The following is a 25109-nucleotide window of genomic DNA, read 5'->3' as shown; positions in this document are numbered from 1 at the left end:
CACATACTCCATCCAGTCGGTTGTTAAAGGCACAGTCCCTTGTTCGAGATCGGGGAATCTCCGCATAAGTGTTACGTAGGTTGAGTGAAGATGAGACGAGCTCGATTGCGGGTACTTGCTCGATGTCGCAGCAAGTTCCACGGTCTTGTCCCATACCATTAGCAGGTACTGTCGGTGGTGCGCGTCATGCCAATGTGTCGGGGCATTTGGTATAGAGCTACTTTGTCCGAGGTGCTGGGAAACTGCCTGTGTAGCTCGCCGAACTAGGCCTGGCTGCGCTTGTGACATGGCGTTGGTTCTGATTTGAGTTGGTATGGCTGGAGTGCTGGCACCTTTCTGATATGTTGGCCGTGTTGCTGGTCGGGAAACAGCCCGGGTTGCTGCAAATGAGCTCGCCCAAGTGTATGCAACAGCAGTATCGGGTCTGTTGATGTTTTCGTTCTCCGCTGTCGATGTCGACGGCGGTCTGTTTATCAACGTGTCAGAAGTGGTGATCGTGATTAGAGGTATGTGCGCGAGGTGGGTGGCGAGCGGAGGGCGCTCTGTGTCAGGGACCGAGGATTCATGTTTGAGTGCATTCTGAGAAAGGGAAAAGCTCGAAATATCGCGGAAGGATTGTGGTTGCTCGGCCATGCTTCGGGTAATGGGAAGTCTATTATCCGTGTGTTGTCGGCAGGGACTTGTGGGCTGTTTGTTGGTCGAAGCAGGTACTGGGCAACTTTGTGGTCCATTGTGCTGGGCGGGAGTCCGTAGTGCAAGGCCGATATGCCTCACGCGTTTGCTCGTCGTGCAAAGTGCTTCTGACCAAGTGCTTGGCCCTTATGGCAGGTGACTCGCAGTGGGACGAGGGCTTGAATGCGGCTTTGCAGACGGGCTTACCTTGTAAGGCGGCTTAATCACCCATGGCTCTGCCAGAAGGTGTGCTCCCACTCGCTGTCTCGACTGGCGAGACACTCGGGGCGACAGAGGGGGCCAGAGTGCGGATTCCGTGTTGTGTTGTAAAGTGAAGTTGGTGGGAAAGTTCGCAAGCCGAGCGGAAGTCGAAGCGCTGTGGGATGAGCACGAGCATCCACAAACTGCGGCGGGCCGCATTGCGCTCGCGCCCACCCCACCACCACGTCTGGAGCTCGAGCTGATCGTTGTCGAGAACGCGTGTGTGATGACACGAAGCACGAGCACGAGCACTGCGCGGGAAGCCCATGCATGCTGGAGCGGCAGTCTGCTGTGCGATGCTGGAGTGGACCTGCCGCCGACTGCGAGACAACAACGCCCAGCGACAATTTCACTCTCAACACCACGCCGCCACGCCCGCCCCGGTCAGCAACGCCCGCCGTCGCTGCCCGGGTGGTGACGACCTGCGGCAATGCCTCGGGCTGGCCGTCACGGACACAGCCGCCGGCGAAGACCTCTGCGGTCTGCTCTGCTCTGCAGCCTGCTCTGGAGCGCGCTCGTGCTTATTGCATACCACCACCTCGTCGCGATCTGGCGATGGCGATGGCGCTCGTCGTTGAGGCTTTCAGCCGCTGTTGAGCGATCGGAGCTAGGTCCCATCTTCGGCACTTTAATCGTCGTGCGGGGAGTATCTGCCGCACTCGATCGTGCCGCATCTGCATATTGCAATATCATATTCTACATCATACAGAGTTGTGCTCTGCGCCAGATCGACATTTCGCCGTTGGCCCAGCGCGACCGGCAACAATGGTCGGAGTTCTGTCCGCTGACGACGCTCTTCTATACGACGTAGGAAACGACGCTGCCGTTCTTGCTCATGGACATCGCCAACCTCAAGATGCTCCTCGAGAGTCTTCACGGCTGTCGCAATTGCAAATGCTCTCGATGTGCCGCAACGGCTTGAACCGGAGGCATGGGGCATCGGCTGGTGGCTGAAATCCTTGCCCTAACTAGGCGGTCCACATCAACGCAGCTAACTTAACAGGAGACGAGGACGGAATACATGAACCCTAAGCGCGCCATCCACCAGTGACCAGTCAACCAACGCCCTCGAAGTCCATCCTCTGCAAGCTATACGCAAAACAATATAGGTCCTTGCATAGAGGCTCTCGCCTTGCCCTTACCGCCATTTCACAGCATTGCTTGCAGACAAGCATTAAGAAAAGTCTTCACCTTTTCCCGGATACGCAAACCCCTGGTGCAGGACTAGCTTCACCATGAGATTGGTCAGATTGTCGTGCTTCATACTTCATGCTTCCGCCGGCCGAGAAGCATTGCAGGCACGCAATGAGATGTACGTTCGACATCAAACGGCCAGGCACGAAGGCTACAGCAAATCCTAGGACAACCGTAATCAATCTCGCCAAGTTTTGTAGACCTAGCACGGTGCTGCATGAATATTCGACTGGTCATGACACGCATAGAACTGCAACTGTGCGCGTACTCACCAACCACCATTCGTGACTCGAACTGCCATGTATACGCCCACGGACTCCAGATATACTAAGACCATGATTGCTTCCCCAGGTCTGACAGTCTCATGGGTCGAGTAGCACTCATATCATTACGTTCAATGCACGACCGAAGAGCACCACTGTAAAGCGTTCCTCCAATCTTCGACGATTCGCAGAATGTACCGCTTCATCAAGAACCTGACAAATACAGACCAATTACGTTTTGCTCATTGAGCAAAAGAGCATTCAATAGCTCAGTATACATATCAGAAGCGTTGGAGGACCAATCGGTCGTGCTAGAAGCATTCCATTTTTGACAATATCCATCCTGCGATTGTTTACACAGTATATGGTAAAGTCGTTGCATCCTCGCACACCTTTCTATGTTCAGCAGTAGTGGAATCCAGTCCTGTTCTCAACAGGCACCGAACTGACATAAGCCACCCTTCCTGTGAAGCAACGGCTCGCTGATGAATTCACAGCTCGTAGGGCATCTGCCATTCATCGCAGATCGGCAGATACAATGCGCTTTCCGACTTCACAGGGCTGAATACTCACGGTTCACCCATCCTCGCAACAATGCTGGCCTGTGACAATACTGGAGTCACTTCCAGCCTCCTTCAGCAGACTCTTGGCATCGAAGTCACTGCTACGAACGTGATTTGGAGACATGTGCTCTGTCACAGGGGCCCTGAACAGATGTTGTTCACCTCGTCGGTGTCTACTTCCTGTAGAGTCCTGGCAGAATCCGACAATCACAAGCAACACATGTGTATACAGAGTGGCCAAGAACAGCATTTGATAGCAGATGCTTCACATATGCTTTATGGAGCCTGTATCCACCACACATGCATCGAAGCGCACGCATAGCACAAAACCGACCATTGCAGACCACTTCATCTTGAGCTTCAATCTCAACCTCAACATCTTCCAACATCTGCAGCAATCTCTCTCAAGGTCTGAAGCAAAGGCCTGGAGTATCAACATGGACTTCTCTGGTGTGCAGACCAATGGTCTGGACATTGCCGACGATGATGGGCTCTTGAACGGGCTTCCGGCCTCTGTGGTATCCATCATGGCCGACCAATACATCGAGGACCGCTACTTCTCAAGTCTCGACGACGCACGCGCAGACCCCATCGGTCGTACAGTCTGTGCACCACAAATTGACGACCTCGATGCAGTGAGAAACAGAGAGGCTCCTCATCTGACTAGTATCCTAGAATCTTTGATCAAGGTGCTGGAGTATGATCACGTCAAGCCGGAAGATTCGAATGCCACGGATCAGGAATGGGAAGCCTACATCCAGAGGTGTAAGAAGGAGACGTCGACAAGGGCTATCGACAAGCAGTCCAAGCGGCTCTCACGCCAGGCTGAGAGAATGGGGCGGTTTTTACTGGTATGTGCCCTTCGTACTACTATTCTGAACCACATGCTGACCAGCCGTACAGCAAGAGGTCTATTACCTCCACGAGTATGGATGGCATGTCGATTTCTGGAAAGCGCCCACCTTCCGTGCAGTCAAGGCGCAGTACTCCGGCATGAAATGCTCTGACCGCCTTGGGGAAATTTGTCGTGTGCTGAGCGTAAGTGATTCTACAAGATTACCGGTCTGATTCAATTGCTGACAAGATTCTGTAGACTTGCGCTCCGGTGGCCAAAGATGTGATGGAGGGCAAGAACCTCGAGAGAATTGCCAGCGCGCCCGAGGTCATGAGGTCCGAAAAGTACAGCTTCAAGAAGTCGAACGCGCGACGAAGCAAGACGGCAAGACAGCGCAATGCAGAGAACAATGCCGCTCAACCCACAGAGGAGCCTACCGAAAAGCCCGCCAAAAAGCGCAGAACGGCTGCTCAACACCCGTCCCCGGCTTCTTCCCCAATGGCTTCAGGTCACCAGACTCACCAGGCTCCTCCCTTGCTGCCGAATTTACATCCATTCACTCAATCTTTCCCGCAGCAAACCTCCAGCAATTTCGCATCCGGTCCTCCTCCTGCTGCGTTCCAAAGTACCGCTGGTAACAGTACGAACTACGGAGGAAACCTGGCGAGACACGACTCGGCTGTCGACTGGTCTCAAGGAGGCTATTTTGGAGCTGGTAACGAGGTGAACACTGGCGAATTCTCGTTCTCGATGCCACCTTCTCAGTCCCGGTACGAAACGGGTGTCATGCCGGCTACTCAGCCATCCTCCCAGTACGGCACGGGTCTTATGCCGGCTTTCCAGCCATCATATGGCTGGGGCTCGACGTCGTACTCGGGAGGAAATGGAAACGTTGACTGGAACGAACCTATCGATGAGTTCCAGTGAATACTGGTTTGCTGCATTTTCGAAAAGTTTTGAGCCGATTTCTTGTATAATACATACTCGACATCTTCGCTTTGGTACTTGGGTTCGAGAGAATAGTATTCTACATTTCGCAAAGTCAACATTTTTGGAGATAGTCAAAAAGCATTTATGTTGCAATTCACATACTTCTCGCATCGCACTCGATACTATACGACCGATTGAGGTCTACATTTTTGCTATATTATTCACTTTATCCAACTGTAATAGTCTTGAGCAGGGTGTCGAATGAGACGATTCTTCGTAGAAGTAGGCAGTATAGTTACCCTGGAATCAGTCTTCTCTGAAATACTGAACGCTCTCGATGCCACTTTGCTTACTTTCTGTCCAGATCGTGCTAAAGAGATCCCTCTAAAACACGAGTACATATGCCTTGGAATTTAGGCTATGTCCGAATTATCTGGGACACTCTGGATAGTTTCGGGCTTTCTCTGCTTCCTTGCGTCCCTTTTACCCAGATTATGCTATAGAGATTTGTTGGAAACATAGGTATATTCGCCTTGGAATTTTGACTATGTCCGAATTATCTGGGGCACTCTGAACAGTTTCGGGCTCTCTCTGCTTCCTTGCTCCCCTTCCCCTTAGATCGTGCTATATGATTCTGTTAGAAAAACGAGTACATTCGCTTTGAAATTTGTCTATGTCTTATTTCTTAGAGGCACTCTCTGAATCTTCGAAGGCTTTCATTGCTTTCTTGTATCCCTTGCACCTAGATCGCGTTAGGGAGATCTGTTGGAAATGCGAGTACATTATGCTTAAAAATCTGTCTATATCTAACTTCTGAGGCCTCCTCTGGATCGTTTTGCATCTTGTCTGCTACTTGGTTTCCATTTGATCCAGATCGTGCTATAGGAATCTGTTAGAAACACAGGTATTTTTGGCCTTGAAATTCGTCTATGTCGAAATTCATTCAGACGCCCTCTGAATTGATTTGGATCTTCTCTGCTGCTTCGCTTCCCTATTGCCTGGATGAGGCTATATGAATATTTCGGAGATTGAATCGGATTCTGCTTCCAAATCTGTCTATGTCGAAACTCTTTCACGCTTCTCTAGATCGATCGATAGTTTGACTGCCTCTTTGCTTGCCTCCGGTTCAGATCGTGCTATAGAGATGTTTCGGAGACACGATCGTACTCTGCCTCTGAATTTGCCTATGTCAAAATCGTTGCAGGCTTGCTCTGAATCTTTAGCTGCTTTTATTGCCTCTTCGTCTCCCTTCGATTCAGGTGGTGCAATAGGCATAATTCTGAGACACGGTAGTGTTATACGATAGCACACATCTTCTTAAGAGCCATTTCTCGCGATCTCTGAAGAATTTGAGTCCCTGAATGCCTCTTTGTTTACCTTCGGTTTAGATCGTGGTATACAGATTTCCCTGAGACACGATTGTACTCTGCGATCAGAATATTTTTTCAATAGCCCTCGTAAATGATTTCTGAATCGTTGAAGGCTATGGCTGCCTCTCTGTTTGCCTTCGGCTCGGATCGCAGTATTGACGTCTATCTGAGAAGCGATTATATTGTGCGATAGAATCTGTCACTCTCTGAATGTTCTGGGGCGATCTTACTCACTTGATAATTCCTCTGGATTATTTGATGGGCTCACTGCCTCTCCATTTACCCTCCATCCAGCAGGTGCTATTGAGATCTGCCTGAGATGCGAATACAATACGCACCAGAGACTTAGGGTCCATCTCTCTCTCCGAATTCGGAGAGGTCATCTCTGCCGCTTTACTTCCCTCCCGTCTGGGTGGTGCATTGGAGATATCTTGGAGAGTATAACGTTTCTTGGCCCAGTGGATCTTTCTCCAATTCATTTGAAGCCCTCACTGCCCCTTGATTGAATTCTAGCCAAGACGGTGACATAGACATCTGCCTGAGAGCGACGACATTTGATGTTCAAGCTTCTCTCTCTCCAGAACATTTAAGCGCTTCACTGCCTTCTGATCTTCCCATCGTTCATGAGATAACTTCAAGGTCTGTCTGAGAACATCCACAGTTTGCATCCGAGCTTCTCTATCTCTGGACCTGCCAAAGCTGTCACAGCCTCCTTGCTTCACTCTCTTCTGGATCACGCTACGGAGATCTATCTGAGACGACAATGCATATTACATTAAAGTCTGTCTTTCTCCGATGCAAACGAACATTGACTGCTACTGTGCTTGAATTTAGGCCAGATGCTGCCGCAAAGATCTGTTCGAGACGCAAGTGCATTTCGTACCTTTCTCCGGGAAAATTCGAAGGTCTCTGCTCCCTAGCGTGACAAAGTAGACGATTGTGCCGTAGAAAATCGCCGGAGACTTGATTTCAATTCCACGTTACAGTTCATCTGGCTCTGAGTATCAGAGGCATTCGAGGCCGCCTTACTTACCTCTGGGCCAGATGTTGTGGCAATGATATCTCTGAGACATGATTATACTCCGCATCGAGTTGTACCTTTCTCTGCAGGATTCATGGCGTTCAATGCCTCTTTGCTTACTTTCGACCCTGATAGTGCTGTAGAGAGTTTGTTTGAGTGGTAATCCCATTTTGCATTGGAAGCCTATCTTTCTCCGCAAAATTTTGCAGGTCTCTGCTTTCCGATCCGAAAAAGTAGCACGACTAGGCCACTGGGCGCCTTCCGAGAGGCTAACAACTTTCGCATCAGAGTCTCTCGTTCTCCAGATACCGTAAACACTCTCTGCTCCCTGGCATATCGAAGCAGCATGAAGATGCTGTAGAGTGATGTCTGAAACACAACTCCATGAGCTTCCTGCCGATGATCTTTCCTAGCATCTCCTACTCCAGCTGGTTCTCTTCGAGCGTATCCTCAAGCTGCTCTTCCTCCAATGACTCCTCTCCATCTATCTCCTCAATTACCGCGTCCTGCTCCTTCGACCTCGTTTTGGCCTGTCTGTCATTGACTGCGCTGGCTCCTCCTGTTTCCTCATTCTTCTTCGTTTTGTTAGCTTTTCTCTTATTGTTCCTCTTGAACTGCCATTTTTGCGCGGTCGACCATTCCGGTGCGGCAGCCAGCTGCTTGTTGCGTTTACCTTCCAGCATGTCCTTTGCAGCGAGTGGGCAATTCTGTTTCTGTTAGTGAATAGGAGTCGCTTAATGATATTACGTGAAGATCTTACCTCGAGAGCAGCGATGACCCTGTCGATTCGCTCTGAGCATTTGATCTGGGAGAGATGTACATCGGGGATGATACGCTTGGTTTCGGCCATGATGCCTCTTTCTTGCACAGTGAAGATCTCTTCGAGAAGAAGCCAAGCCATGGCTTCTGGGTCGTTACCTTCACCTTTGACGATCACCCGCACTACCTCTTTCTGTTTTTCATTCCATCTCTTCCACTCTGCTTCGTCAAAATGTTCGTTCGTTTGATATTGCGGAATAGATGGACTGAGGCAAGCGTCGAGTATGCGCTTGACAACCCATCTCGGTATGTAGACGTCGTTCTTGATCGCGGCAATGTCATCAGATCCAATACTCGGTACAGTCTTGTCGCTGAAACGAGAACCGGCGCGTGCTTCGATGATGGAGCTGTATCTCAGCTGCTTGTTGTACCTGTGGTCTTCTGTGCGGTTGGGAGATGGCTCTTGTGCATGTTCCGCATTTTGCGTCCCTGGGAGCCGACTGAAACCATCAATGGTCTTGGGATCGTCCTGCTCGTTCTGACCTGATGAACCGACGAGACTAATGTTTCCGTTGGGGATGTATCGATACACTTCCCTCTCTTCATCGTCGAACTGATCTCGACTAGGATGGTCTGAGGAGCTATCGTTGCTCTCCACGGGTGCGGCTCGATCTTGATCTGAGTATCCAATGCTGGCTGGGCGCTTCTGTCGTTTGTCTTCTCTTGCAGTTGTCCGGGCTGGATGAACAGGAGGCAGCGAAGAGGTCCCAGATGGATAATCATCTCCACTGGGCTTCATGACTTGAGATTGTCGACCACTTGCCATAACGCAAATTTGCTGGTGGTTCTTGGTGCCCTTTCCAAAAGATCTGGCACTGCACGGCTATATAAGCCACATAGCAAACATTTCTGGTTCAGAACCAGATTGCAAATAGACCGTGCACAAAGAACGACTGACGTGGAATAATGCACGATCCCGACTGGAAGTCTTTGGCTTTGTCGAGATACTTGTGGTGTCGACTGCAGTCGCGCACAAACCACTGTGTACCACTGAAATCTTCGATCATTGCAGCGGTCTCCAGGGCTTTCTTCGAAATTTGACAGCGTCTGGTCCGAAGGAGACAGTAAGGTGCAGCGTCTCTGCTCAAAGAAATGGTTCGAGACACTTCGTTGGTTGCATTGGAAGGTGAAGGCATGATGTCAGACTCGTTCCGTAAGTCTTTGCCAATACTGTACCTCATAGCTGAGCGGTTGACCACAAACCTTAAGTTCACTTCGAGGCTACGCATGGTAGTGCCAAGACGTAGCTCAGTAACCTACCACAATTTAGCTCGCTTTCTCTTTTTTCTTCCATCATATCTCTGACGCCGAGAAGCGGTCTTCGACATCTCACATACCTATACCAACTCTGCATCACAGGCTGCCGTCCGTCCAGCAGCAATGATGGATGCTCCCAGTCTACGAGACAGGATTCAGGACCTTCCACCAGAGCTCAGTAACAGGATCCTCGAGTATACCGTATTGCAAGGCATCGAATCGTTCCTGGGTGAGAGTCAGGGAGTCGTGCCATACGACAGCAAATACCGTCTACCATGGCAGCTAAACCTGAATCGCTTGACCAGACGCAAGGCTTCCGACCTCTACTACTCTCAGGCCATCTTCGAGTTCCAGTCGATGGAACTTCTAGAGATATGGGCCAAGACCCTTTCGCATCAACAGCGGGATCAGCTGTCCGAGCTACGAGTCAAAGATGGCTGGCGCATGGAGGTGCTTGACCAGGGCCCGGATGCCATAAGCCGCACGGCGCTTCGTTTTGAGCGCAAGCTTCTGCAGCAGTATCACCGAGAGCTGCAAGAAATCGGTGCCGGAGTTCCTCAGAATGTGCTAAGGACGTACTGGCTACTATTCCAACGACGCCCTCATGTGGTGGAGCAGCGGATTTGGATGAATGAACGGCAGCTAAGCGAGCGGGTGAGTCTTGACCTTGATTCCATTGGCCTCGAACTAATATTGGGTAGCTTGAGACCTGATCAGATCTCGGGACGACCGTGTAGATGTGGTGAGCAGTATGACTTTCTATCAAGACGAAGAATCAGAAACGGAGTGCTGAGGCAGTGTGGGTGGCAGATCGCACTCACTTGCATGTTCTGTAGGACGAGACTTGGATCAACAAGCGGTCATAGATTTCGATCGCCGAATTGGTGCATTTGCACGAAAAGATTGATCGCTTCGTAATGCGTGCGTGGTATGCAAGAAGGATACTGCACATTACGTTCTTCCGTGCTTTTGCGATGATCATATGTGGATTCTGCCATATCTTCATCAGTCAACAATCATGATCTGCATATCACACGAGACGCACGTGCCATGTGCCTGTTGTCGAGCATACTTCGACAACCTCGTGAATCTTGGGTTAACGAGTATTGCTTTTGACTCCCGCCTTTCTCAATGTTCCAACCTCAGTCCTTCTTCTTGTTGATCCTCGGTAGACAGGCCCAGAGAATGATAATTACCACCATCAGTGCCAGGATGATGGGTTGCAAGACTTGAACGCCTCTTGCTTGCGCAATCGCGCCGACAGCATAGGGAAATATGGCTCCACCACTACCGCCAAAAGCCGCAGCGAATCCAATGGCGCTGACGTGCAAATGTTTTGGGAGCAGCTTCGTGCATGCGACTACACCGGCTGGAAAGCAGGGGCCGAGAAAGAAGCCTTGAAGTGCAACGGCAACTGTGGAGACGTAGAACTGTGGGACGAGCCAGAACAGGAGCTGGAGGCCGATGGCGATGGGGAGATAGATCTAAGCAGAGAATTCAGTCTTAGCGAATGAGCACACGTGGGACTAATGCAGCACGTACCATGATTGCCAGCTTCTCACCGATTCGAGGTGTGATGAAGCCAAGAACAACTCTGCCAACAGTCATACCAAGCCAAAATCCAGTTGCGCTCATTCCTGCTGCGAACTCTGCTGCGTCACGAACCCTGATCATGAATTCGACAATCCAGCCTCCGAGCGCTACTTCAACGCCGACATAGCCGAGAAAGAACATCGAGCAAAGCCAGGTGACTCTTGCAGCAGGCATCTTCCCTATCGCCTCACGTAGTCTTGAGCCTTTCGCATCGGAAGTACGCGCGTGGCGTTCGCGGAATTTGGCTCCGGTCTCGTGCCAGAAAGCATGAACAGATGCAACAAGTTCTATGGCCGCGAATCCGATCATGCAATAATACCAATAGTACCATGGCAGATTGGCCTTTGTGATCATTGCAGTGGCAATCAGAGGTGCAATCGTGGCGCCGAGGCCGTAGAAAGCATGCAGTAAGCCTAGCACTTCATTTGCATTTGCCATTGCTCCGATCCAGGCGTTCCAGCCTGCGTCTAGAATTCCGTTACCGAAGCCAGCCAGGATGAAAGAGATCACCAGAACGGGGAAGGGAGGATGCAGAGCATTAATGATATAAGCCAGAAGATGGCAAAACGGTCCAATGAATGCTACGCCGCGCTGACCAAATCGGAGATGGATAGTGTTGTTCAAGATCGCAGAAAGCGTGTAGCCGACGAAAGGTGACAGGAACACCAAAGATACAATCGTGTAGCCAAGACCGTAGAAAGGTTGCAGATATGGGATGATGGCTCCATATGTGGCATCGTTGAGACCCATGATCACCATTGCCCAGAACGTGCAACTAACTTTCCAGATATTCACCCGCGGGAAATTCCATCTTTCTGCTTGCTCCTCGGGCGCGGTCGTGGGTGAGGGTAGCGTCTCATTGCGGTCTTCATCATCGGTCTTGCTTGCCGAGGCCAGGCTGCGTCCAGAGAGCGAGGGGCGTTTCGAATCAGACACGTTCTTCAGCTGCACAGGTTGAAGCTCTACTGGCTCCAGCACCACAGTTGAAGAGCCTCCGTTGCCTTTGAAACTCATGGTGACTATGAAGATGCTGTGCCAAGTTTGAGGGCCAGGTCCCGTCGCTGTGCCTTCGATGTAGCTCCTTGACGCAAACAGGCACTTGTTGGATCTTCGAATGCCGTACGGGAGGTGGAGCACGAAAGACTCGACTTTCGAGGTGAGAAAAGTACAGCTCCAGTTGAGCAGAAGTGGCGACGGCTTTACTGTCCTAAAGCGGTGAACCCGCGCTAGAAGGAATGAGCAAGCTCAACTCGCGTCGTGGCCAAGCGGAAGTGACTGCTTTATAGCAGCCCGATAATGAGCCTTGGCTGCTTCGAGACTTGGAGTCGTGTGCGATGCGCTGAAGGTCGCGAGTCGCGAGGCGCTGTGTCACCAATGGCGATTGGAGCTGGCGGCTACGGCGGTGCGGACGCAGTAGAACTAGCCATTGTCAAGACGGACGTCACTGTCGGCAAAACTATTAATGCTTGGCTCAAAAGCCACTGCAGATGCAGCTTCTCTGTGGCATGAGTTTGTTCCATGTTCAGAGAACGGCGTGTGAAGGTATACTCGAACGATAGGACTGGTGAAGTTCCAGGACAGACCGTCGTCTACAACATTGAATTTTGTAGGGGCATCGGACGGGGAGCGTTTTGAGCGTTTCCGCCCCACGACTTTCGCCTTTGTCACAAGTCTGCGCTCGCCTTACTTCACCTAGCCAGGTACATCAAACATTCACTACTTTGCCATCAACACCGAACTGTTTATGAGGCAGTATGAACGAAGTCGATGCAACGGGGCGGAGTGGTCAGCGAGACGATGGAGAAGCGCCATCTCTGTTGACCATCATCCTGGACACAAACCCTCACGCCTGGGCACTACTTGAAGATTCACTATCGCTCCAAAAGGTCGTTGTCAACCTGCTTGTCTTCATCAACGCTCACATCGCCATCAATCATGCAAACCGCGTAGCAGTAATTGCAAGTCACTCGGAGCGAGCAGAATGGCTTTACCCAACTCCCTTGCAAGCACATTCGGCGACCGCGAACGGCACTTCGAATGGCGAAGATGTAGAAATGATGGACGACGGCACAGCTGGCAGCGGAGGTCCAGTGCGGCCGCCAGATGATGCGAACAAGTATCGACCTTTTGCTCATATCGAGCACGCCATTACCACGAACCTGCGCCGTCTGGTGGAAAGCACCTCTCCCGATGCACTCCAATCAACTCCTGCAACTATGATGGCGGGTGCTTTGACCCGAGCACTTGCATACATCTCTAAACAAACTGCGAGTCTGCCATCGGGCTCGTCTTCAGCTCAACAATTCAACTACTCTGACCCGTCCTCAGTCGCTGGCGGCAACGAAGCCTCCGCATCATCTGCCGCTGGCTCGGGTCCCAACATCTCTGGCCTGACATCCCGTCTACTCATACTGTCTGTCTCTGGCGACCTAGCGAACCAGTATATCCCTATCATGAACAGTATCTTCGCATGTCAACGGCTCTCCATCCCCATTGATATCCTCAAGATCTCTGGAGACACCATCTTCCTCCAACAAGCCGCCGACGCAACAGGTGGAATCTACCTCTCGCTATCCACCCCAGAACTCCGCGCCGGACTCCTCCAATTCCTCATGCAAGCCTACCTACCCGATCTTGCAGCCCGTCGACACCTCATACTACCTGGCGAAGGGGACTCCGGTGTCGACTTCCGCGCAGCATGTTTCTGCCATCGCAGAATCGTGGACATCGGGTTCGTGTGCTCGATATGTCTCAGCATCTTCTGTGAACCGTCTTTGCACGATAATACGTGTTTGACATGCGGAAGCTATTTGCAAATGACGAATTATGGACAGAAGCCGGCTGTTGTGCCAAAGCCAAAGAAGAAAAAGAAGAAGAGAGCTCCGGGAATGGATGGAAGCGGAACTCCGGACAGCAGAGCCGCGACGCCGATGCCTTGAAGTCGATTGTGATGACAACTTCAACTCAAGACTGAAAGTTGTTGAGGTGGGATCCTAGACAACAGCAGCAGTAGCAGCGGGTTCTGCGGGTTCCTCGCGTCAATGGGGCGTAGTGGACTGCAGCACTACACCTTGCAGGAGCTAATTTGGCAACAGACGATTTTCGCTTGAGCAGTGTTCTCTCACGTTAGTTGAATGTGGCTCAGTTGTGCGCATGCACGCGCTTCGCTGCCCAACTATGGGAGCTGCTTAGCAAAAGTACGAATCTTGCGGAGTCTAAGAAAGGCGGCAAAAAAGCACATCGCATCGGCGAGGTGCGTGGAACGAGTAGAGTCAAGGGTGGCACAATGAACGATAACACTTTACAATATCGACAAGACATCGTCTTTCTTCTGAAATCTGAAGGCCTAGGTAGATACCTAGCATATTGCGTGCCTCGAGCGGGAAGCAGAACGGGCTGGATGCAGCAATATACATTCATCGCATCGATTTCACCTCAGCTTATCCCAAGCCCTCCAACTCCTCCCTCCTACTCCTAAACGTCTCTTGTGCTTCCCGCTCTCTCCGGCTCACTAACGCCACTTCATCCCTCAACTTCTCCAACCTGCCCACCATAGCAGCCTCCTCCGCCACACTCTTGTCTCTCGACAAAGTCTGCTGTAACTTGACCTTCTCCAAAGCCTCCGCAGCCTGTACAATCTTGGTCCGCAGCACTTTATTCCTCGAAATATAACCACCATGATGTTTGGCCAATTTCTTCTCCAGCGCGCTTCCCTTTTCTGATACCTTCTGAATAGTCTCTTGGACATTGTCAAAGGATTCTGTAAGAAGCTGTTCCTCGTCAAGCTCATCTTCCGCGTATCCTGCAAGGCCGGGCAAGATTGTTGAAGCGTGAGCCTTTTCCCATTCTTGCTCAAAGGCTTGGCCAAAACGGCTGCGATCAGCATCCTGGCCCATCTCGAGGACGATTTCCATTTCGGCACGTTGCATAAGGTCCTCAGAGAATGGCTGAATAGATTTAGGCTTGCCGTTGACATGTGCTCCGCCAAACTTCTTGGCATCGTTGGCGATGAGGTAGGCAGATTCTTCCGCGATGCTGCGTTCGATAGGGTCTTCGATAGCTTGTGCCGCTTTGAGCAATGCGTTCACATCGACGACTTTCGGTCGAGGCAATCCCTTTTGCACTACTTTGGACTGGCGTTTAAATTCAGCGAGATCTTGTGCGCGCTTGAGCTCTGCGTTTCTGGCATCCCTGACAGCTGCGTCTTCGGCCGCGACCTGTGCGGCATGAGCAACTTCATCGCGCTCTTCAGGAAGAGCTTCGAGCTCAAACTCGGATTGTTGTGGTTTGGGAAGGGATGCAAGCTTGCCACGCAACGAGTTCCGCGATGCTTGTTGAGCCAGCCGGATGTCTCGAGGAGTCTGTGAGACGAGCTGCATCGACCCGCCTTCTTGATTGAGGTGGAAATTATCTCGTGGCGTTCGCATAGGAGTGGCACCAACTGCACCATTCTGCCCGCGCATAGGCGTAGCCATGGGGTTTGGTGTATGCAAAACTTGCTTAGAGGGCGCCACGCCCTCCAAGCCTGTACCGCCTTCAGCGAGATCCACATTTTCACCGCCAAGCAGAGCTGATTGAGTCTCTGTCCGTAGTCGGGCATTTCGCAGTTCGTTTTGTATGCGGTCCTCTTCCGGCGCTGCTCGAGGAGTTCGTAGAGGCGTAGCACCAACCATGTTATTGGAATAGTTCCCGATGAGACCACGGGTAGCATCGTTCTCGCTACTCTCCGCCAGCTGATGTGCTCTCTCGCCTGACATTCCCATCTTTACGATATCTTCCAATTCGCTCTCGCTGACTTGTGGGGCTGGAAGAACCAGTCCTTTGCGCTTGCTACTCTGCTCTGCCTCTCTGAGTCGTTGCTGTTGTGCCGCTTTGAGATGTGCAGTATGGGCACCGGCACCTCCATCGTCTTTTCGCCTCTTCGATTGCTGTTCATTCTGGTCCTGCCCGTCGCCCTTGCGTTTGTTGGCCAATTGCTGCTTTCGCGGATCGAAAGCCTCCCTCTCCCGCTCATTCTGCGCCATCTCGTCCTGTGTATCATAGAATCCAGGCGCCGGCGCCTTCTCGAAAGGAATGTCGGCATTGTAGTCCATTTGACCCTTCTTCTTCGTGGTAACCTTGACATTGATACCCGCATTTTTCAGTTCTCTCCTCTTCTGCAGCACAGCCAGCCTCCGACTCTCCTCCAGTTGCCTCTCTCTTGCCTTTCGCTTTGCCTTTTTACCCTGCGTGTTGGCTAGACGTGCTCTGGCTTCCGACAACATCTCTTTCTCATCCTCGTCCAGATCGATCGTGTCGGGTCGCGCTGGCTTGCTCTCTGGATCTGGATCCAGTTCTCCTGGTCGCAACTTTCGGACATCATCCGCACTCGGCGCCTGTGTCTCACCTCCATCTGGTCCTGCGAGTCCAAACTCCGAGTTCTCTCTCGCCTCTGCTTCGTCCAGCAATTTCTGGTAGCGCTCGAGACATTGCGTCGCGGTTCGGCCAACGATGGGTGCGATTGTGCGCCATTGCGTGGGCATCAACTTGGCCAGATGCAACAGCTTCTCGTCCTCTTCGCGACTCCATTCGATCTTCCGAATACCAGGGTCAATCCATTCTGTCCATCGCGCTTTGCACTGCTTCGCGGTCTTGCGCGCCAGCAGCGACGACACACGCGCCCACTGGTTGAGACCATATTTGGAGACGGCGGCCTTGAGAATTTCGTCCTCGATGTTCGTCCAGACTCCTCCTTTGACGACGGGCATCTTGGCTGTGGTGGAGTAAAGTGTCGTGGTGCAGTCAAGTTGTGCAGCGAAATCTTGAGGTCTGGGAGCACCGAGTCATGCGGACGCACGGGAACTTCCGCTGTGAATCGTTGATCTGAGGCCCGGGCGGACCTCATTCTGACGACAACATTCACAACTTCCCACCCCGAAGGCAGGAGGCATTGATGACAGCATGCTGTCCTGCTCTCGCTATGTCAGATACACTTCGTCTTTGTCCGTAGTTAACTACTGGACAACTAGTTTAAGCCTTTTGTCCTAAGCAAAATTGAACCTCAAAACCCTTTTGCCTCTTTGTCACCATCATGAACACAACCAAGCTCCTTCCACGACTCGCAGCTGCTCCTGTACCTGTGAGACTGTCTTCGACAAGGCCGTTCACCTCATCGTCCCGCTACCTCAGCTCAGAGAAGCCAGAGTCTCCTGCCCAAGATGATCAGCATTTAGCCACCAAGGCACAAGAAATCGCGAAAGAAGCCGAAATCAAACACAAAACCGTGGCAGAAGCGGACGCTGAGCTGATGGAAAAGCTGGCCGGACACTCGGACGAAGGTGGAGCTGCAGGCGTGGAATACGAGGATGGCAAGCCGGTGGCCCAGAAGCGAAGTGTGAGGAACAATATGTTCCGCTTGATATGAACGGCTGGCCGGTCTCGTCCGTTCTCCGAGTTCCTTCAAAAGCTTGAAGGCAGAGCATCTGGAGACACAAGAGCCCGGGCCGTGGTCAAAGCTGGGAAGTGGGCAAGCCTGCCAGGTGGCGACTGATTCCCTCTGTTGATTCTCGGGGTTTCAAGGGCGTCAGCGTCTCTATCACTTCAACACGCTGCGGCCTCGCATCGGCTGGAGGTCCGCGAGCTGGCAAATATGGAAAAGTCGGAAGTAAGATAGCAGACGCATGTCATTGCCATCCTGGGAGCTTGACGAGAACCTCTAAAAGTCCCACGTGGTCCTTGTCTCCGAGTGTATGTCAATGAGCTTCCACAGAGCGCGTGGGCATTGACAGGTCTAGAGATGAATATGGAGCCGGAGACTTGTGTATGCCGCAATTGGACTAAATTTTCGTCACGTTGTTGACTCTCTTATCCACTTCGTTGCTGGCTCTAGCAAGGACTCGTGCTGGGCACAGAACAAGACTGCGAAGTCGTCTGGATACTGGTCAGCCTTTACGCCTCTAGGACTAGCAGAGATGGGGTGTATTTGTGGTTCAGGCTCATTCCTTCCACGCTTCGACGCTACATGAAAAGATTGCCACCTTCTCCTTCTCCAGGCCCAATACACCATCCGGCGTAACACCATCTGCGCACCGCTGGGCTCAATGAAGTCCGCCAAATAGAGCAGGACACATTGCTCGCCGGTTATCCCAAGGTTATGTTGTCTTCCAGCCTGCTTGTCGCTTCGCATACACCGCACCGATAAACACCTTTTCGACCCGCTTGCCTTTCATGCTACTACGACCGCAGAGATGCCCCCTTCTACCAGTCCTCCTCCTCGTCCGGCTCTGGTATTCCCAGCTCTACGTGCAACTTCTTGATTTCCATGTTGATTTCCGGGCCCGACAGAAGTCCCATCTGAAGGACTCCGCCCTCTTCCTCCAAAGGGCAGTCAGCAAGCATGATCGAATCCAAGCTCTTCATTCCGCTTGCTAGCCCGGCATGCCTGATGAGGTGAGGCATACGAGGCAAATCAGTCACCGTTCTCCACAGCCTTCGAAACTGCCATTCCTTGAAGGGTTCTGCGACGTCTGTTCGAGGATACACGACTGGTGGGATTTGGATCCTGCTGATCGAGGCGCGGTGCTGAGCAGGGAGAGATCGAAGCCACCTGACGAATTCGGTGTGGTAGAAAGACTTATGTGTGCAGGCGAACGTCGTATGTGTGTAATAATGCTCGGCGGCTATGGCACGACTGCGACGATTGATCCGGAGTAGGTGTGGTGGGCGGTATGTTTCTGGTTCGATCTGGACGATGGACGGCGGTGTCATGACGGTGAAGGCAAGAATCTCGCCTTGAAGCTCTTGCGGGAGCGTCTGGAGTAAGATTTCGAGCGATGGTTGATCATTGTCGCTGGCGCTATCGATCGTGTCGTTCCGTGCGAGGCTGGTGATGGTGTCTGCGGCGTTGGCTGGCGAATTGACGGCGGTGTCGCCCTCGGCGCGGATGATAAGGTCGGTCGAGCTAGCTGGTTGACTCTCCATGTTCTCGGCCACGAGGCTGTTGTTGATACTGGAGTCGCGGGCGGGCTGGTGGGCTCCGTCGTTGTTCTGATGGCGGAGCATTCGGCTAGCGATGACGATGCTGGACTGATGGTCGTGTTGTTCTCGAGGAGTGTGTAGCCCTGAGCCAAGAGGGCAGGCGAATCGGTCAGTCCGGTCGGGTCGCGTTGCTCAGAGGATGCTGTATTGGCCGTTTTGCGGTGTTGTCGTGGACCGAAACGAGGTGCAAGACGAAGCCGACATGCTGTGCAAAGTCAGTTATGAGTGAACGGCTACGGCAGACCAAACAGCGCGCACCGGGCACACCCACCAGCACCGTCACTACAGCGCACTCTTTGCTGGACTCTCTGAGGTCATTGATCAAGGGCATTCTGTTCGTCTGCCCCGAGGGCAGCACGGTCATTGCACGCTAGCAGGAGGTGTCATTGACAGATTGTGGCACAACACGGAGAAACGACTACTGGAACTGGTTTACTCCGCCCTGATACTGTGTTCTCGATTCGTGCTGTACCTCTATATGATGGCTAGGATTGTCACCTGCGCCTAGAGTGTTACCTCGCGTCCCTCCCACGGGCGCGAGTGAGCGTAAAAGCTCTCGGCACGCATCTCTCGATCATCCAGCGCTGCAGCGTCCTTCCAGCTGACATACACCCACTCACTGGGCGATCCGCTCCGCTTATGCTTCTTGAACCAAGCGCGCAAGACGCCAGGGGCAAGAACAATTCCCCAATGCTGCTCCAACGAGCGTGTGTAGATCTTAAGCCACTTCTTTGCGTCGTGCATGTTGCGCACGCCGAATTCGACATTCTCGATCATTTGAACGTACTCCGCCGGGATTCGGTCTAGCCATTGCTGAAGATCGTGTAATCTGGTCATGTCGCTGAAAGTGCTGGTGGAGTAGTAGTGCTCAGCGACAAGTGGACGAGTTCGGCGATTGACGCTCAGCTGCCATGGTGGCTGGTATCTGTCGGTGATGTTGACGGTGGTGGGCTCGATGAGCAGGGTGTAGTCGAGGATCATATCCTGCAGCTCTTGGGCCAGGCTCTGGATGCGCTCTTCCAACGTTGGCACGGTCTGCACTCTGATGTTGAGGCGTCCGCTGGCTTGGAGTTCGAGAAATCTGAGCAGCGCCCTAAGCAGATGCCCGAATGAATGGGGACTGGATGCGAGCAAAACATACCTTGCGTACCCCGGCGTGTAATGCTCGGGGATGAGCCGCTGCCTCCCGTCGTCGTTTGGGTACTGTGCCATGATGATGGAAGATGGCGTGTGCACAGGAAGTGGTAGGCAAGGTGGTGAATGGTTGGGGACAGAAGTTGAACGAAGCTCAGCCAGCTTTTATAGCTTCACGCGTGGGTGCCTGTCGCAGCGGCGCTTTTCTTCAGCAAAGTTCGATCATCGATTCTGTACAACCATATCCACGCAGACTCGAATCCCTGAGCACTATTCACCATCGCATCACCATGGACTCCGAGCTGAAGCTAAGCGGTCTGATCAACGCGCTGCCCGGCGAGCTGAAGGACCAGATCCTCGAGCATGTTGTCGTCGCTACACTTCCGCGCCAGACCACGATCGTTGTTACAGACACATCGTACACACCACCATGGCAGCTCTCCCTCAATCGCCTCGCTCGACGCACCGCAGCCCCGATCTACTACGGCAACATCGTCTTCGAATTCGGTCGACCAGAGACACTGCGCGATGACCAACCACACTTTTCGTACGATGTGGCTCTTAAATGGCTCCGAAGCCTCTCACCGAGCCACCGACCACTCGTTCATGCCATCTATCTAGCAGGCACCATGGGCAGCAACATTGATTTAGAGGTGCCGGAGTGGAAGGAACGCTTAAGACTAGTGCTACTGGCTCTCAACCTGCTCACCGGCCTCTTTGCGAGCGACGGTATGCCAATCGCCAAAGACATCCTACAGCAGAGGGTGACGTTCTGCGGAGAGGGGGGGCTGTCGATCGATTTTATGATGACAGAGAGCGCAGTCTCGGCTTGGGGTATTGGGCTGGATATGATACTTTGAAAGCATTGTTGCAACAACGCTGGCCGACGAGGATGCCTCTCTCGGAGTGCAACTCTAGCGTAAGAGCATACAGAGTGCTGTCTGATATGACTCTCGCGCATGAGTGTGACGAGCGGATATGGCGGAGGATGTTTGTTGGAACAGGTGCGAGATACGGTACCCTGAAGTCATGTCTACATATTTCGCAAGGCGTACTCAGAAACACGGCGAGCTGTCGATTGGTCTATCTCTCCAGGCAGATGAGGAGACCGGGACTTGCTTTGCTCACACCGGCAATGAAGAAGTCATGCGAAGCATCAATATCTCGCGCGCGTTCCACGTCGAGCAATCGTGTAGAATTGCCGTATCGACGAAGCCAAGCACCAACTACTGTGTACATGGCGGCGTACGCGATGTTAATGCCAACACAATTCCGACCTCCCTTCCCGAACACTATCATCTCATCCTGGAAGGTCTTGATCTGCTCGGGTGGTGAGAGGTGGGTCCATCTCTCTGGCAAGAACTCCCTTGGCTTTGGAAACTTGGCTGGATCTTCACAAACAAAACTGCTCGTCATGCCTACGGGCGTGCCCGGAGGGATGAGATATTCCTGCCCACTTGTCGGTGACTTGTACAAGACTGGCGTCTGCTTATGGATCCGCTGCAAACGATGAGGTACGCCGTGACTCAGGCGCAAGGACTCGTGCATGATCGCAGACAGGTACGGAAGCTTTTGCAACTTCTCCAGTCCCAATTCTACATCATCGAAAAGGAAGGCTTGTTCGATCTCAGTAACGGCGAGATCGCGAACACGCTCGTCTGCGAAGACGAAATAAATTGTGTTCTTGATGGCCTCGGTAGGCGTCAATGACCCAGCACCCACAAAAGCCGCAGCCTCGCCTATCATACGTTCCTCATTGCCAGGCATATCAAGGCTCGGGCTCTCCCTATACAAATGAGCGAACAGTGTATTGTGCTGTTCGTCCTTACTAGCCAACATCTCCTGAAACAGACTGCGCCACTGCTGCCTGAGCAGAGGAAGATCGGCAAGCTCAGGTGCAACGAGTCGCAGTATCGAAGAAGGAAGTTTCTCAACCACACGCATGAGTGGGAAGATATTGGCATAGAAATGTATCCATCGAAGTGGGTCCAGGTTCATATGATATTGACGACTGCCGAAATCTTTCGTATCAACATTCTCATGACAACAGCCGAAGCATAATTCCAAGATGAAATCCTGCATCAAGCCTCCGATAACATCTGTGAGATTTACGACCGTGCCTGTGCCTATCAGAGGATCGAGGCGTGCAACAAGACGGCGAAGTCTGGCTTGCATCTTTGCAGCGTGCAGGTTTGCCGCAGTCTTGCTGAAAAACTTGCCCGGTAACGAGTTTCGATAGGCCTGCGTTTTGGTAGCTTCTGCCCTGGACCGAGACCCGAACATGCGCATTGCTGGTGGCCATTTTTCGACAGGGCGAGCATGAGAGAGTGGGAACGCAGAATCAAGAAATGATGAGTCCCGGATGTGAACCTCGACCGGACTGATTCTGACGATTTCGCCATATCGATCGTGGAGCTCATTAATCTTCCAGGTAAAAGGACCCTTCCTGACGACATCATAGTAGAACTCATACAACCCCGAAAGCGCTGCGAGTTTCGGTCCTGGAATATGGCTTAGCGGGCCCCAGAGAAGTCGCTGGCCAATCAAATAGATACCAGAAAAGAGTGCGACTAGGATAGTGATCAGTATCAACATGCTGACTTAGGTGATCGACCTCCAATCTGCAACGAGCATTGTCTATATCCTGCTGAACGAGTTCGATCAAGCTGTTGAGTGGGTTCTCGATGACGCGACAATGGGACACCTGCTTGCGCCACTGATTCAACGTGTACTACATGGTAGTCTCTGCACACCTGACTTCTTTTCAGTCCCAAAGCTTCCCGCTTCATTGACTTGGCCGCCACATAGCCACTGCGGCCACCACCACTACGACAGTCACTGCTATGTTTCTCAAGCAGGCAACAAAGCGGCTCCTATCCAATTCATCGCATGCCGCGTGAAAGTCACCTTTTGTGTTGCCGCTTGGGAAAGGCATCGCAGGTACAGGCACCTCGAGAAACTTGCACAACGGCTCCCACCCTTGGCTCACATGGTACTCAAGTAACCGGTCTCTTGGTACTAGTCTTCTCACCCTCTCATTGTGAGCATCGTACACTACTCGGCTGTTCTTTTCGAAGTTTCCATCAAACATCTTACGCCATCCTTCACAGAACACCGATGCGTACAGGCTGGAGCTGCGATCAATTAAAGACAGAAGAAATAAACGACGACTATGATATCGCCGCTCTACCGTCTCTGAAATTGAGCTGGAAGCGCATTAGATGTCTTCGAAGGGGAAGCATGTGAAGTTGCGGTCGTACCGGTGCCACTCGTCGAAATCTCTGGTTGTGAGAATGACTTTGGCTTCGGGGTAGGATTCTACCAGTTCCTCGCAAAAGTGCACTACGGGCACGTCGCACACTGCTTGACAGTGGCCAAGTAAAGCATCCCATTCAGGTCTGCCGAAGGCTTGATTGGAGCCTCTTGACCGTAACGCTTTCACCCATAAGTAAGCATCCTCCGGATTCTGCACTAGAGTGGCTTGATGGTAGCATTCATTGAAGCCTAGGATCTTCAATGCATCGCGTAGTGCTGTCACACTTCAGTCTTCGTTGGTCAAATCCTTGCACTCAGTTAGGTCGGATTCGTACAGTTAGTGCCCGTTCTGGGCATTCCTAAGGCCAGACATCTCATGGGTACAATTCGCTGAGCAGTGCTACGGTCCACATGAGACTTGACTGTTAGATCCATGGCGAGGTCTTTACCGACAGGCTTCTGTTCAGACTCCAATCTTTGACCGATCAGCGGCTATATATGGACTACCTTGGGAGTTCTGGTGCAATCATTTTGGTTACATCTCCTTCAGCCTTGAGTATGATCCTGGACATCTCGATCGATCGAGGTCACACGCACTACCTGAAACGCCACCGATCGCCCTTGTGACCTCGAAAGGAGGAAGTAAGATCTTGCCGCATAGGTTGAGCACCAACAGCGACACATTGATGACTCTCGCACAAGTGGTGTGTGCTCAAAAGTATACGTCTCACGAAGAGCAGTTCGAGTGGCATGTTAAACAGTGCGTAAACTGCAACATTGATCCGCCAAGTGCAGTATAATCGTTTGTCATCACAGATCATCGAGCAAGAGTCACCTGGCGTGAGCATCGATCAAAAGACTTTTGGTACGTTGAGTCCACCATGTCCCTCCTCCCTCTCACAATAGCTCTCAGTCCGTATGCTGCAAGGCTTCATGATGACGTTGCGTGCCGTATGGTGTCGAGATCTTCGGTATCACATACGGGACTGGCGTCAGTTGTGCAACCACCGGTGGCGTTTGACTTGCAGCTGCTACCCCATGCTGTGCACAACAAAGATTTGTACCATCAAGTAGTGCACCCTCCATACACACAGTGCATCATGTGAACTTGTGTTTGGCATCCGTGAAAACACGATCAGCATTTCTGCGAGAAGCAGGTAACATCTACATCTCTACCAGCCATGAACAACATCAATTGGGTATCATTTGGTCTATGCGAGATCAGCAGATCAGATGCAGTGGAAATCTTCACTTGGGCATTCAGTGATGGTGCATTCCATCGATACGTTCTTGACACTTGGAAAGCAAGCCCCAATAACCTCGAGTACGTAGCTCGGAATCGTATGCTATTCGACAGACTCCTACGAGACCTCGAGAAAGAAAGAGCATATTTCCTTAGTATACCAGGAAGCTCGTTGGCAGTCATCTGGTGACTGCTGCAGCAGGATCCGGAGACAAATACCATGCTAAGGGGTATTCAAGCAATCCTACAGTCGTGAGCAAGAACATATCAGCCAGTGATGCATCTTCGGATGAGGTCCCGCAAGCTCTCGTGGAAATGGATGTAAAATCAAACGAGGTCCTACAAACTCTTTATAACTCCGGGCGCACTGTTCTGCACATCTACCTGCTTGGCAGAGATACTGCGTCAGAATCCTCTCGCACAAGAAAAAAAGTCAATGCGCACGAGCTTCTACTACGCATTATAAGGTTTGCAACAACGAGCGGCTGGCCCCTATATCTGGAAGCAACTTCGCCTCGCTCTCGCGATTTGTTCAAGCGCGTTGGCTTTAAGATCGTTCGGGAGATCAAGGTCGGGGTCGGGCAGGTGGATGGCGAGGGCGTGCCGTCAGATGGTGGCGAAGGAGTCAGTTTATGGGTTGCAACGTTCGATGTTTAGTAGACACTCCTTTGGCACTCATCAAT

The 25109-nt window shown here is 52.0% G+C and overlaps 11 protein-coding genes across 11 annotated transcripts; 5 read left to right on the top strand and 6 right to left on the bottom strand.

The window, feature by feature from the left end:
* Nucleotides 1-3213: 3213 nt before the first annotated feature.
* RHO25_007960 (uncharacterized protein) lies at nt 3214-4715 on the top strand (the record flags this gene model as incomplete). Its single annotated transcript, XM_023600123.2, has 3 exons — nt 3214-3804; nt 3857-3991; nt 4047-4715. 3 exons carry the CDS (start codon nt 3214-3216, stop codon nt 4713-4715), a joined length of 1395 nt encoding a protein of 464 aa, XP_023449508.2.
* Nucleotides 4716-7528: 2813 nt separating this feature from the next.
* RHO25_007959 (uncharacterized protein) lies at nt 7529-8667 on the bottom strand (the record flags this gene model as incomplete). The annotated part of the gene is made up of 2 exons (XM_023600122.2): nt 7529-7816; nt 7870-8667. 2 exons carry the CDS (start codon nt 8665-8667, stop codon nt 7529-7531), a joined length of 1086 nt encoding a protein of 361 aa, XP_023448742.2.
* A 641-nt stretch (nt 8668-9308) lies between these two features.
* Nucleotides 9309-10051, top strand: RHO25_007958 (uncharacterized protein; the record flags this gene model as incomplete). The annotated part of the gene is made up of 2 exons (XM_065603003.1): nt 9309-9839; nt 10022-10051. 2 exons carry the CDS (start codon nt 9309-9311, stop codon nt 10049-10051), a joined length of 561 nt encoding a protein of 186 aa, XP_065459075.1.
* Nucleotides 10052-10327: 276 nt separating this feature from the next.
* Nucleotides 10328-11792, bottom strand: RHO25_007957 (uncharacterized protein; the record flags this gene model as incomplete). Its single annotated transcript, XM_023600121.1, has 2 exons — nt 10328-10669; nt 10728-11792. The coding sequence occupies 2 exons, from the start codon at nt 11790-11792 to the stop codon at nt 10328-10330; spliced, it is 1407 nt and encodes a 468-aa protein (XP_023448988.1).
* A 740-nt stretch (nt 11793-12532) lies between these two features.
* RHO25_007956 (uncharacterized protein) lies at nt 12533-13717 on the top strand (the record flags this gene model as incomplete). Its single annotated transcript, XM_023600120.1, has 1 exon — nt 12533-13717. One exon carries the CDS (start codon nt 12533-12535, stop codon nt 13715-13717), a length of 1185 nt encoding a protein of 394 aa, XP_023448652.1.
* A 501-nt stretch (nt 13718-14218) lies between these two features.
* On the bottom strand, nt 14219-16525 carry CEF1 (Pre-mRNA-splicing factor cef1; the record flags this gene model as incomplete). The annotated part of the gene is made up of 1 exon (XM_023600119.2): nt 14219-16525. One exon carries the CDS (start codon nt 16523-16525, stop codon nt 14219-14221), a length of 2307 nt encoding a protein of 768 aa, XP_023448650.1.
* Nucleotides 16526-16848: 323 nt separating this feature from the next.
* Nucleotides 16849-17181, top strand: RHO25_007954 (uncharacterized protein; the record flags this gene model as incomplete). The annotated part of the gene is made up of 1 exon (XM_023600118.2): nt 16849-17181. The coding sequence occupies one exon, from the start codon at nt 16849-16851 to the stop codon at nt 17179-17181; it is 333 nt and encodes a 110-aa protein (XP_023448658.1).
* An 833-nt stretch (nt 17182-18014) lies between these two features.
* On the bottom strand, nt 18015-18818 carry RHO25_007953 (uncharacterized protein; the record flags this gene model as incomplete). The annotated part of the gene is made up of 1 exon (XM_023600117.2): nt 18015-18818. One exon carries the CDS (start codon nt 18816-18818, stop codon nt 18015-18017), a length of 804 nt encoding a protein of 267 aa, XP_023448654.1.
* Nucleotides 18819-19298: 480 nt separating this feature from the next.
* Nucleotides 19299-20006, bottom strand: RHO25_007952 (uncharacterized protein; the record flags this gene model as incomplete). The annotated part of the gene is made up of 2 exons (XM_065603002.1): nt 19299-19875; nt 19936-20006. 2 exons carry the CDS (start codon nt 20004-20006, stop codon nt 19299-19301), a joined length of 648 nt encoding a protein of 215 aa, XP_065459074.1.
* A 212-nt stretch (nt 20007-20218) lies between these two features.
* Nucleotides 20219-20788, top strand: RHO25_007951 (uncharacterized protein; the record flags this gene model as incomplete). The annotated part of the gene is made up of 1 exon (XM_023600115.2): nt 20219-20788. The coding sequence occupies one exon, from the start codon at nt 20219-20221 to the stop codon at nt 20786-20788; it is 570 nt and encodes a 189-aa protein (XP_023448671.2).
* Nucleotides 20789-21011: 223 nt separating this feature from the next.
* Nucleotides 21012-22523, bottom strand: RHO25_007950 (uncharacterized protein; the record flags this gene model as incomplete). The annotated part of the gene is made up of 1 exon (XM_023600114.2): nt 21012-22523. The coding sequence occupies one exon, from the start codon at nt 22521-22523 to the stop codon at nt 21012-21014; it is 1512 nt and encodes a 503-aa protein (XP_023448697.1).
* Nucleotides 22524-25109: the final 2586 nt, after the last annotated feature.

The sequence above is a fragment of the Cercospora beticola genome, chromosome 5 (genome assembly GCF_033473495.1).
Source record: "Cercospora beticola chromosome 5, complete sequence".
Taxonomy (NCBI): domain Eukaryota; kingdom Fungi; phylum Ascomycota; class Dothideomycetes; order Mycosphaerellales; family Mycosphaerellaceae; genus Cercospora; species Cercospora beticola.
Note: the sequence above shows the minus strand (reverse complement) of the source record. Positions and strands in the feature narration are given on the sequence as shown.